General features: G+C 40.7%; 1 protein-coding gene and 4 non-coding genes across 8 annotated transcripts in view; 2 read left to right on the top strand and 3 right to left on the bottom strand.

Annotated features, from left to right (window-relative positions):
• Positions 1-12,803, bottom strand: part of plekhg2 (pleckstrin homology domain containing, family G (with RhoGef domain) member 2) — a 126,281-nt gene that overhangs the window by 95,391 nt on the left and 18,087 nt on the right. For all 4 annotated transcript variants that reach the window (XM_044353718.1, XM_044353719.1, XM_044353720.1 and 1 more), the window contains exon 2: positions 5,287-5,367. In XM_044353718.1, coding sequence (XP_044209653.1) covers positions 5,287-5,335 — 49 coding nt within the window. In that variant the 5' untranslated portion in view covers positions 5,336-5,367. The remainder of the gene's footprint in view (positions 1-5,286; positions 5,368-12,803) is intronic.
• Positions 3,840-3,931, bottom strand: trnar-ucu. Its single transcript is given in 2 exon segments — positions 3,840-3,875; positions 3,895-3,931. It is a non-coding gene; the product is annotated as a tRNA-Arg (tRNA).
• trnar-ucu lies at positions 6,969-7,060 on the top strand. Its single transcript is given in 2 exon segments — positions 6,969-7,005; positions 7,025-7,060. It is a non-coding gene; the product is annotated as a tRNA-Arg (tRNA).
• Positions 8,748-8,839, bottom strand: trnar-ucu. Its single transcript is given in 2 exon segments — positions 8,748-8,783; positions 8,803-8,839. It is a non-coding gene; the product is annotated as a tRNA-Arg (tRNA).
• Positions 9,085-9,176, top strand: trnar-ucu. Its single transcript is given in 2 exon segments — positions 9,085-9,121; positions 9,141-9,176. It is a non-coding gene; the product is annotated as a tRNA-Arg (tRNA).

Raw genomic sequence — 12,803 nt, 5'->3', positions numbered from 1 at the left:
AAGCATATCGAGTGAGACGGAGGGTTTTTATAGTGTAAGTCTGGTGATGTTAATCTTTTCAATTAATCAGCAAATCCCATGTAAACATACTTCTGTCCGACACAGTTAATGTAAGCTGAAGCACTGAGTTTGTGTTACTCTGTCACGCAATTTTGTTACCATGGTTACCGCTTCCCTGTTAACCCCTGATTACATATGTGTGTGTGTGTGTGCACCTTGTAAATGCATTGTTTCATATTGTTTTTCTATTGTTTTCTACACACACGTGTGGTGCAAGACTGAATTTCCAGTCTTCTTGCTGTCATATCTCATCAGAACTCCACATATTTTACATTTTACATCACGGACCGCTTTATTATTATCTGCTTTGACGACTAAATCGAAATGCCTGCGTGCTGTTGATTTCCCCGCGTGGTTTTCAGTAGTGGTGTTACGGTTCATAGTTGACGGTTCAGCACACATGTGAACCGCAGATTAACTGTGAAAATTTAATGTCTCATTGGAAACAAAGTAAACAAACTGCTGCAGCTACAAGTCACAGACAGACAGCGTGTTGCTAACAGGAAGTTTGAAGAGTAACGACCGAACCAGCATCTAACGGGTCCGTAGTGACGTCTGCAGCTGTTATGTTTACATGATGTTTAATGTGCTACCGGCTGAGCAGCTAATTAGCTACGTAGCTGCTAACTGTTAGCGGTGAATGTTTGTTTGGTGGCTGCAGGACGAGACGTGTGTTCATGTTCGTAAGTTATCATCAAGTTTTGATGAAGTTTCATTCACTACCATGTTTAAAAGAGGAAGGTATCAGGCCTCATATTGCACTTAAATTTAACAATTGAGCTTTGAATATTCTATATATTTAAAGATTTTATTTAATTATTGGACATCTTGAATGTTGTTTTCATTTAAAACCACAGGAAAAAGTTCCTTGCTGTAAGCGTTTTACAGAATATAAGCTATGAATATATGCTGATGCGAAAAATGATCCGATCCGTGACTCAAATCCGTGATACGAGCCGAACCGTGAGTGTCGTGATCCGTTGCTCCGCTTGTTTTCGGTAGTTTTAAACTTCCCAAGGCTGCATGAATATTTACCACCTGTAATAGCGTGTGTGTGTTGCGTTCATGCGTTGTCATGGAAATAACAAACCCCAGCAGTGAACAGGAAGTAGCCCGACACAGACAGTAGGTCCATCATTTTTATTTATTTTTACACTATTTTCACTAAAACAAACTTGGAGCATCGTGTCAACATTTAACATGTGATGAACTTCACAGGTGAAATTATTATGTGAATTCAACTATTTCAAGTATAATATCATATGTGAAATGTGATATATTGTTTACGTGAAATTGTAGATTTCATATGTTTCACCTTCAGGCAGATGTTTTTTAGATATTTCACATGTGAAAACAACAACTAATGTGAATTCACATAAAGACAAATGTGATTAATAACATGTGAAACAGCATTTAACACGATGAAATTCATGTGGTTTTCACATGTGTAATCTAAGAAATTGTGTCTAAAAACAACCATTTCAAGTATAACGGTATAAAATATATTATAGACACACATTTTTATTCACATTAAGCAACATTTCACATGTGACAAATTCAAGCACGTTTTTTAACAAAATATAAGAAATGCGAAATGTGAAAATGTGACGTGAAAACAACAATTTCCAATAAGTTCTAATACAGGAACATGTGGTTCTTCACATGTAAAACAGCATTTAACATGATGGATTTCACATGTGCGTCCATGTGCATCTCAGATATTCCACATGTGAAAAATGTCACATGATTCAACCACATGTTGTTCACATGTTTTTGGCCAAAAATGTGACATCTGGTGTGTGAAAATATGAATTAAATGTTTGTTTTTTTTTAAGGGAATGTCAGACTTGAAAGCATTTCCCACCACAAGTTAACAATCTAAGAATTATAACTTTTTTGAAACGACTGCCGATGACGTAACGTGTGTTTAGTTTGTAATAAAAGGGCTGAAACCTTGAAACGACAGCAGCACATGTGCATTAAAGCCACTCTGGTCAGCTGGTTAAATATGTGACAGTCAGTGAAATGTGATGGAAACTTCTTATTTCTAACAGACTGTTTGTTATCAGACTAATAACAGCAAGTAGAGCTTCAGAAACCGGCCAATCACAGACAAGAACACACAACCCCTCTTCTTCATCTCTCCTCCTCCTCTTCTGTTTCTATGTTTCTATGTTTCTGTTCTATCGTTCGTCTCGGGCCAGTTTTCTGCAGCCTTATCTTGGGCGTTCTCTCTATTTTCTGCTTCGTTCTTTTTCTATGGCTATAATCAACCGATCTGCTGTGGCATTTTATTTGTGTATGTGTGTCACGGGAGAAACATTGTTCAGCGCTACACTTTATCACCACAAACCATACAACTTCCTGCACACACTGACATTATTGGTGTGTGTGTGTGTGTGTGTGTGTGTGTGTATACACATGCCAGATCTGCATGAATGCAACTCTCAGCGTTGTGTGCACAGATTGTGTATGTTTGTGTACAAATCTCTTGCATTTACGATAATTGCAGAGTTTCATTGTGTGCAGAAATGTAGCTGTGTTCTGGTATGTTTCTACGTGTGTGTGTGTGTGTGTGTGTGTGTGTGTGTGTGTGTGTGTGAATGCTAACTATGGAAGCCAATATAACAGCAGAGCAGCATGGTGGCTGTGTGTAATTATACATCATTACTGAGCCTCTCGGTGTTTGTGTGTGTGTGTGTGTGTGTGTGTACACGTTTTTCTATCCTTATTGGGACTGTAACTGGTATAAACACTGACCTTATTGGGACCAGTAGTCCTCATGGTAAGTCCTAATGTGGTAAAACATTATTTCTGAAGTCCTGGTTTAAGGTTAGAGTTAGACTGTACAAAATGAATGGAGTCAGTGCAACGTCCTACCAAGTATAGCTGTGAAAACTTGTGTGTGTGTGTGTGTGTGTGTGTGTGTGTGTGTGTGTTATTGTTGTGTATAATAGCCTCAGCCTCTCTCTGGTTTGGTGACAGGAAGTTACAGCTCAGAGTGAAAGTAGAGCTGAGACTCCAAACACAATAAATCTTATTAAATTGGCTTTTAATGAGCAGCAGCCTCTCAGGAAAAATTATAACTACAACGAACTACCTGACCTGTTAACGAACAATTCAAAGCTGCATTAAATACCAAATTATCCAGAATAGAAGACAATATTTTATTCGGGAAATTACATTTGTAAAGGTGGGGGTGGTGATATAGTTGAGGACACAACAACTCTGTGTTCCTTCTTTCTGGAGAGTACTGCTGAAGAAGTGTTGCATTCTGGGTTGTTTGTAGCATTAACGTCGCTAGGCTAGTGATTTTCTTCCAGTCTTTTAATGGTGAGTCTGTTACCCCGGGATTCCACCGGGTGCGTGTGCACCGCGTTCCGACTCCGACGCGGTTTTGCTCCGTCCTCTGCACGGCGCCCTATTCCACCGGGAGCGTGTCAGAAGTGGAGCGTCTTCACTGCGGGGCAGCCTTCCACTGTTTAAAGTCAGTTGCACTCCTACTACAGTAATTACAGCAGCCTAGTCAAAGCTGATAAAGTCCCTTAAGGTTACTGTAATTACTGCAGTAGCAGGGCAACTAAACTGCCCAATTTTGTTAACTTGTTCAGCTTTCATTGATTTGATCGTAAAGGTTTTTTGAAAGTAAAGGTTTCCAGGATGAAGACTCTGTTCTGCTCGGATTAATAGAATCTAAGAGAAACTTTCCCAACAGGATGAGTTAAAAAGTGTGTTGTTGGAAAATGGGCGTAGTCTTATAAATGGCACCTGTTAAAGCTCGACTCCGGTGGGACTCGAACCCACAACCTTTGAATCACTTTACTTGATCTTTTCTAGAAGTCCAATGCGCTATCCATTGCGCCACAGAGCCTCACGTCAGTAGCCTGTTATTAGCTTCATTTGGACTCGGTTGTAGATGCTTTTTACAAGAAACAATCCAAGATGTTTGCCAACAGATTTATGCCAATAATTTTATAAACTGTAATTTAGTATTTAGTAATGTTCCAATTCAAAGTCCAAACTTAGAGGAGTTTGGTCCAAATGACAGAAGTGTTCTCACATTTTATCGAGGATTCTTGGGGAACTCGAGGTGAACAAAGAGCAGTTCCTTGAACGACCACTTGAGGCTCCAAAAGTGAGTCAATCCCCATAGACCCCCATGTTAAAATGTCCAACTTTACAGCAGAAATAAACATGTTTACAGTCTGGTACAAACAACGGTTTTGGTCTCTGTAGCTAATTTCCTCTTTCATGACAACTGTACGGGGGGTGAATTTTTTTATAACTCACCCGTTTAAATTTTATTAAGCCGTAAAGTTCTGCATAATGAAGGACATGGCTGCTTTGAGTGACAGGTCCGCCAGCCGCTAGGTGACTTGTTTCAGCCGTTCGGCCCGCCTCTTTGCCCATTTTTGATTGGCTGGGAGTTAGGCAGCGTCACGCACTGCCAAGATGGCGACGGCCGGAGCGGCTCACTTTGAGCTTCAAAACCGCTCCTCAGAAACCAACGGGTGACGTCACGGTAACTACGTCCATATTTTATACAGTCTATGACATCAACCAGCAGTAGATACGTATGATGGCATGTGGTTGATTTTAATACCTACATAGAGAGACATGATTTCTGCTCCCTGAGAACTTGCAACACTTTTAACCCTTTAAAAAATATTTTTCTTTATTGCATTTAATTTATGTTTGTTATATTCTGGCGTTGTGGCCACACTCGGTACTGCAGCATCATGTGACACACACTGGCCCAAAAACACTTTTTCCTTTATGGAGATTAACTTTGTTCCCAGAATCAAAATATGATATTTATTGCTGTCAAATCAATTTATCTGAAAGTAAAATTAAAGTCCATGTTTTTTTATTGCACTTTTTGGCTACTCACATGCATTTACATTTTGTTATTTGGCGCTTTTATTCAAAACGACTCACAATTTAGGTGAAACGATTAAGCGTTAGAGGACAGAGACTCAAGTAGCTGACCAGGTACACGTGCAATGACAGAGAGCGCTACAGAAAATATTGTTTTATTCAAATGTATTATTATTAAATGACTGGAAGTACACAAGTGCACAAGAGAAACCATAAATAACAAGAAGGTAGTGCAACAACAACACCTGTTAACATCAGTCTGTAGCCTGAGACTTGATCATTGTCTAAAACCTCTGTCTGTCCAGCAGTCTGTGTCACTGCACACATCTCTGTATTGGAGACTCTTACCTGTGTTGCTAGGCGATCTCTGGCTGCCACGCCGTGACCCCTCAGGCATGGTGCGATGATGTCACAGGAAGAAAAAGAAACCTGAAGATAAATATGAGAAAACGCCTGGTTAGCTTCAACTCTGTCTCATCCTTTTTAAACAACTTCCCAGTAGCTGCTTTTCTTCTTCTACTTCTTCTTCTTCTTCTTCTTCTTTCTCCAAAACGAGTGCCAACATAAAAGCACAGCGGAGGCACAAAGAGACTTAACATTTAAGACGTTTTTCATACAAAAGAATTCTGTCTTGTGTAAAAAGGGTGAGGACGTGTGTAATGTTTGGCTGCAAGACAAGAATGTGCTCTTTTAACCGTGTGTGTGTGTGTGTGTGTGCATGTGTGCGTGCACTGGAGGATGACGGCCTCCTACAAAGTCATTGATACAGTAACATACAGGTTGACCCAATTAGTCTGTTATACATAAACAAGTGTTTCTGCAGCTGTCTGCTGAACGACTGAGAGATGTGGGTCAGAGGGGGGGCGGCCGGGGGGGTGAGGGGGTGTGGGGGGGGGGGGGGGGGTCGGCTGGGTGGGTGAGGGGTTGGGGGGGGGCTGCTGGTGTCAGTAATACAAGCCAGATGCAGAGCAGGTCTGCAGGTTGCTAGTTAAAATCCCTGCGCTGTGTGTAGAAACACCTGCAGATTCTCTTTTATTTGCTCACTGCTGCAGCTTTAAACGTCTTTTACAGAAGTTGGAAACAAATTTCCAATTAAGTGGAACAAAAACTAAAAGGGAAAACTTCTGAAATATTTACTATGATCTTTAATTGCACTGTAAACAATATTACGTAGAGTTGGTTGAAGGCACATAAAGAAGCAGCTCTAACACAAGTTTACAATGAACTTTAACATTTTCCTTCATTTTCTCCTCTAAATTAGTAAAATAAAATCATGTTCCTGTCATTTAACCAATGGAAACTCATTCCTGTCGACAACTACGACTCCCATGAGACTTTGCAGCACCTCTGTGGCTAAAGGACGATCCACGTTGGCAGCTTTAATATTTGTTAATATCTGCATATGGCAACTGCGGTGAGGTTAAAATTAGGGAAAGATTGAAGATATGTTTTATTAAAAAGACAAACGTCCACGACATCATTTAAAATCTACTTTAGATAAATAAGATCTTAGATTTACTCATTAAAACAATAACGTGTGAGACAATGCTGTTAGAAAGAAGCAAGAAAAGTGAAAAAATTATGAAATAATTTCATATGAAGGGAACAAGTTTAATTTAATTGATCTGTATAGTTGAGTCAATAATGTTTGTGTTGGTCTGTGAACATCATATGTGGTTTAATTAACTGTAGAAAGTGTGTATACGTGTAATATTATTGCTTTGTGTGTGTGTGTGAGTGTGTGTGTGAGTGTGTGTGTGTGTGTGTGTGTGTGTGTGTTTAGCTTTAGTGTAATTTTATGTAATAATGATTTGTGATGTTTGCTTTGTATTTAAATAAAATTTAAAATCCAAAAAGGCAAATTCATCTTCACACCTCGCAGCATAACACACACACACACACACACACACACACACACACACGTCCTGCCGTCACACTGGGAACGCTGGGATTGGATGGGGTCGCAAAATCATCCAATATGGACGTCATTAACAAGATACAAGATTCTCTTTACCATCAATAAACCATGTGGCTCTGTGGCGCAATGGACAGCGTGTTGGACTTCTAGTTAAGTATGAGAGGAGTAATTCAAAGGTTGTGGGTTCGAGTCCCACCAGAGTCGTTATAGTTTAGCAGAAAGCAGCGACTGAAAGTATTCACGTTTCTCTGACTGCAGTCGCCTCATCGTACGTTGATCTGTGTCCTCGTTATCATTCTGTTCACAGCTGGTTTTTGCTGAGCGACAAATGCACAAGTGAAGTAAAGTTCTGTTAATTGATACAGAATCTGATCAACCACAGTCATGAGGTTTTGGAGGAAGGTTAGCTGCTAAACACTCACGGTCGACGTTTAAACTGTTAAAAATGTTTTGTAGTTTTCAATCACACAATTTGTCAAAACTAAACAGATAAAAAGTTTTGTTTTTCTCTACTGTTAAACTTCTTTTACAGGCGACAACTAGACAAGCTAGCAACGCTACTGACAGCTAGCCTGCTAGCCTTCTGTCACCTTCAGCCGTCTGCGTTGGTCACATGACCCGTGCCTCGCAGGTCGTAAGGCTGTCTGTCGAGAGTCTCCCTGATAAATGGTGCTTTTCCTTTTCTTTATTTCTTTTTCTCAAAATGCTGGAAGCAGTCGAGGAGGTAGAGAGAGATAAGGAGAGTATCACAGAGAGGAGACGCCTTAAAGGAGAAAATATGTCTTCAAGAAGGAAAAGTCTGGATTTATAGAAAAAAAACACAAAGTTGAGGTGGATCAGGTCCAACGTTGTGGTTAACCAAGTCTGAGGTTACAGTGAGGCTACACACACACACACACACACACACACAGGTCTTTAACATGTCCGTCAGTACTTAAAACACTCTGCGGTGAGAGAAAACAACGCACTCAAGTTTGTGTGTGTGTGTGTGTGTGTGTGTGTGTGTGTGTGTGTGTGTAATTTGGCCAACCTCATCATCACCTACCAAGGTATTTCCAGGTGCATCCGCCTCAAACACACCTCATCTCACACACACACACACACACACACACACACACACACACACACACACCAGTGACAGACGAAGGCAGCAGACCAACGCTATCACTTACATCACAACAGCAGGGTCAGTGTGTGTGTGTGTGTGTGTGTGTGTGTGTGTGTGTGTGTGTGTGGGTGTGTTATTGAAGCATTATCTCGTTGCCATGCCAACCGCACAGACTGAAGGAAGACTTCAACATTAAATTAAACAGAGCCGTCTCCGGTTAAACCTTTTGACCCGACAGTTTCATTTCCACACGTCTCCATGGCGACGCCAGCTTCAGATCCCACATTACCGACATTAACAGTACGAAGGGTCAAAGGTCAGAGGTCACAGCATCCTGTCACCACGGCTGACTCTAGATGACTGTCCTCCCGAGACTGTTTTGATAATCAAATAATTGATTTTGTCCTTTTTTTTAAAGGCAGAAATGCTTCATATTTCCTGGTTGCAGCTTCTTAAATGTGATGATTTGAAGTGTTTTTTATGTCGGACGTGACGATAAACTGAAGTTCTTTGTGTTTTGGATTGTTGATCAGACAAAACAAGACATTTGAGGACGTCTTTTCTGAAATTTTACGAACAAAACGGGGAAATAATTGTCAGATTAATTGATAATTCTTCATTGAAGTCCTCCCTCTGAATGTACTGTCTGTTGAGCACATGTGGCTCCAGTCTGAGGATGTTTTTTAAAGTACTGTATCTCAGTACAATTGTGAGGTAGTTGTACTTTTTCTCTCTCTGTCTGTTTAACTCTCACCACTAAGACATCACGTTGTCTATAAAGCTCGACTCTGGTGGGACTCGAACCCACAACCTTTGAATCACTTCTATTGTGCTCAACTAGAAGTCCAACGCGCTATCCATTGCGCCACAGAGCCTCTCAGCTGCTGTTTGCGGTGCAAAGTGGAAGAAACGTTTCATGTCGACCCCGTTTATGACTTGAATCAGCCAAATCAGCAACCGGAAGAACTGTTCATATCAACTGTTTTCCTCAATAAATCATCCAAACGTATCTCGTCGATGGTGTGGTCCTTGCTAGTGAATCAAAACTTTAAAGTGCAGTTATCTACGTTGACATCGACTATAAATCCACGTAAACTGAATCAGAGTGCAGTAAAACAGAGGCTCTGTGGCGCAATGGATAGCGCGTTGGACTTCTAGAAAAACACATCTGAAGTGATTCAAAGGTTGTGGGTTCGAGTCCCACCAGAGTCGATGTTTAAAAGCTTGACAGCTTGTGCACACCTACACAGTAGAAGATACTTGTGATTAATATCTGTCAAAGCACAACTGAGTTATTTAAAACACAATCCAAATAAAGAAAATCTCAGGCATTAACTTGTGGCTCTGTGGCACAATGGATAGTGTATCTCTAAACAGGCAGGAGGCGTTCAAAGGATGTGGGTTCAAGTGCAACACAATGTGTCTGATCAACAGCTCCTGCCTATAAAATGCTCAACCGCAACATAACTCTGTTCCCTTTCTTGTCAGCAAGAGATCAAAGTTTTCATAGTTTATTGCGCGTATAATCACACATCAAAAGAGGATCACAAGAGAAGTGATTCAAGAGGTTGTGGCTTTGAGTCCCACTAGATCTTTAAGAGTGGAACAATGCCTGCGAGATGAAACACCTCCGGGGAATTATCGTCTGCGATGACATGGATCCTTTTAACGGGTTTATTCTGACCAAAATGTTCAAACTAAGCAGCTAAAAACTTTAAAGCCAGTCTGAGGCTGTGAGAGAGACCGACCTTTTGGTTGAGATATCACCCACCTGCATGCAAACCTGCGTCCGTCATTAATAACCGATCAGCTGTAAACACAACCCGCTGGCTTCAAAACTGAACAACGAGGTCAGAGACAAAGAGGCGACGTCACGCTCGCTGCCTCCTCTGTTTTATTTATCGCGTTTGAGTTCGAACACACGCACGAAAATAGAGATTGATGACAGTAATTAAGAGATTCTGATGCAAAATAATCTGAATTATTAGTCATACTTTGCGCCTTTAATGAGCCTGTAGAGTCCTAAAATATCACAACACACACAGCCTGGGAACAACGCTATATTATCTGTGTGTATGTGTGTTTACATTTTTCCAGCTTCTATTGGGGTTCATGTTTATATGAGATCACTGAGGCCTCCTGGGTCTCAGCCCTCAGCGTCGCCTCCCAGGCTGTTCATCAACTCGACGAGCTTTACTATCATCACATATTCTGGTTTATTCGATGATTTGACATCAAACACGGCGCTCAGCGGACGCTCTGATAGCAGCGAGTCCCACTTTAGTGTTTTAAACAACAGATGGACGGTAAAAGGACTAATCTTACATTTATCAGTGAAAGTCATTGTGTCTGTGTATGAATATCAAGTGAATGTTTGTTTCCATCCACTCCTGTTGTGTAAATATTAGCAGATGAACTCCAGTCGGTGCCATTAAACCGTTGCAGAAGAAGAAGAAGAAGAAGACACGACGAGATGTAAAAAATGCCTTTTACATATTATTATATAATTATTAATCATCTGTCAATGTTTATAATTTTCTGTACTGCTTTGGCGATGTAGGTTTCTGATCTGTCATGACAATAAAGCTTATTTGAATTTGAAAAAATTTGAATTTTGAGATGACGTCATTAAAAGAGCGACAGTCAAAGTTAAAACGATGGAAAATATGACGTTTCTGTTAGTTTCATGTGTTAATGTGAGGAAGGTTACAGGTCACATGACTCATCATTTATTCACTCAGTCTGTTTACATTTGATTTTTATCCACACAACTACTGTTTTTTTTTATTTTCAGCATTTCACTCAGGTTTTTTATGCATAAATTGAAAATGTGAATAAAACAGGTGGATGGAAACACATACAGTGTGTGACGTCAGAGAGAAGTGGTATCAATATGTAAGACAGACTTTTTATAGAAATAAAATAAACTTTTTCTGTCTTTCTGTCAGAATAAAGTAAAATATTTAACCCTTTCATGCATGAATTATGATAACCTCAGTCAGTGTTTTTATTCCTCTTTAGGCATGAAAAAAATATTTGAACTTCATTTTTTTTTAAAACACACATTTTTCAAGGAGTTTGTCCAACTTAGTGGACAGATGATTAATTGTCATTTTCTCCCAACATAAAATCAATACTTGGAAATTTAAACAATTGTATCACTCCTTAGTTGTTACTTGATGTTACAAAATTTTATTTACCTGCAAGGGTCTATTACTATAGAAGGATTGGCAAGATGTTCCTGAGCTGTTGAGCATTTCCGGCCAGCAGGCGGCCATCTTGGTTTTGAGCTTTTAGGCTGCATTCACACCAAATCAGGCGGTGCGGCCAGTCGTCCCATTCATTTGAATGGGGGGTAGTGCGGCTCGACTGCGGCCATTTTGGCCAGAGTCGACTTTTAGAGAAACGCAACCCGACGTCACTGCGGCTGAAGGCTGCGGCGGCCAATCACAGCGGGAGATCAGACTGACAAGTGTTGTAAACTCTGTCATGAGGGAGAACAAAGATGTTACTAGGACGAGGGGAGGACGTTTCTCTTCGCTTGATGACGTTGGTAAAGTTGCTGTCAGCTTCCCAACTCATTTTAAAAAAGACGAGAGAAAAAGAGAGAGAGAGAGAGAGCAGCTGTGGTCGAGCGAGCTAGAGAGTGAATGAAGAGAGGGAGCACTAGTGGCAAGAAAGCCTGTGAATCAGATCAATAAAACATTATTTTCTGATTGTTTCACAGCGGTTACATTGTAGAGCACAAATAAACACGCCCACACCCCCCTCCAGCACACCTCCGCTCGACCCTGCAACTGAACGCCGCACCGCCTGATTTGGTGTGAATGCAGCCTTACATGGTTTTGAGAAATTTGTGTTGCACTTACAAAGGCTGGCCAATGGATGGCGTCGTATGGGATGACACACTAGAGTCCACTGTGTGCAACTATCCCATTAAAACCCCATGCATATATAAGAAAACGGCTTTTGAACAGCTGTCCACTGTAGTGACCACTATGCATGAAATGGTTAAAATAAGTTTCCAAAAATGATTAAAAATAACTTTTTAAAATAGTTTCAGAACTGTTCCTACAATTTTAGTCCAATTGTCACCAAATCTGGTCCATAAATAGAGATAACCTCTGGCGATAAGTGACTCACGCTGCTATAACTGTTTAACATATGGTGCAAATATCAAACAGTATGAAGTCAAACTGAAACAACATTCACACAGAGAAACATCGGATGCACTCTGAGGACCGGCTACAGATGGATGTGCCCTCAGGCGTGAGTCTCTGTGGCGCTAACGCATAGCATAGCTGCGCTCCTCGCCAAAAACACTCAGGAAGTGATTCAAAGGTTGTGGGTTTGAGTCCCACTAGAGTCAAACTTTATAGGTTTAAATGTTGACTCAGTGGAAAGAAGAAGGCAATAACGCTTAAACATGATCTTTAATCTTTCGGAGTGATATCACTAAACATTAGAAATTGGATTAATTTGTTTTATTTCGCAGCGTGTATCTGCTCAGAGAAACACAGGGGAGAGTTCTGAGAGACAAACCGTCCAGATGACATCAGATCGAAAGCGAGAGGCTTCTAGCCAAACACAGAGGAAAGGGATTCAAAGGTTGCGGGTTCGAGTCCCACCAGAGTCAGAGAGCTCTATAGGCAGAATGAAAGCGTAGCGCTGACAGTCAACTCGAAGTGTTTATCAAAATGAATCCACGACAGGAAGCGACTGATCTTCTGAGTCGAGGCTTCACAATATTTCTCTCGCTCTTAAATTACACAATCACAGAGGCGCCTGAACAAGCTGAAATAATAAATAATATCCTCCGTAACTCGAGCTGTAAAGACT

The sequence above is a fragment of the Thunnus albacares genome, chromosome 6 (assembly GCF_914725855.1).
Source record: "Thunnus albacares chromosome 6, fThuAlb1.1, whole genome shotgun sequence".
NCBI classification, from domain to species: domain Eukaryota; kingdom Metazoa; phylum Chordata; class Actinopteri; order Scombriformes; family Scombridae; genus Thunnus; species Thunnus albacares.
The sequence above is the reverse complement of the archived record's forward strand: the minus strand, read 5'-3'. Positions and strand labels throughout refer to the sequence as shown.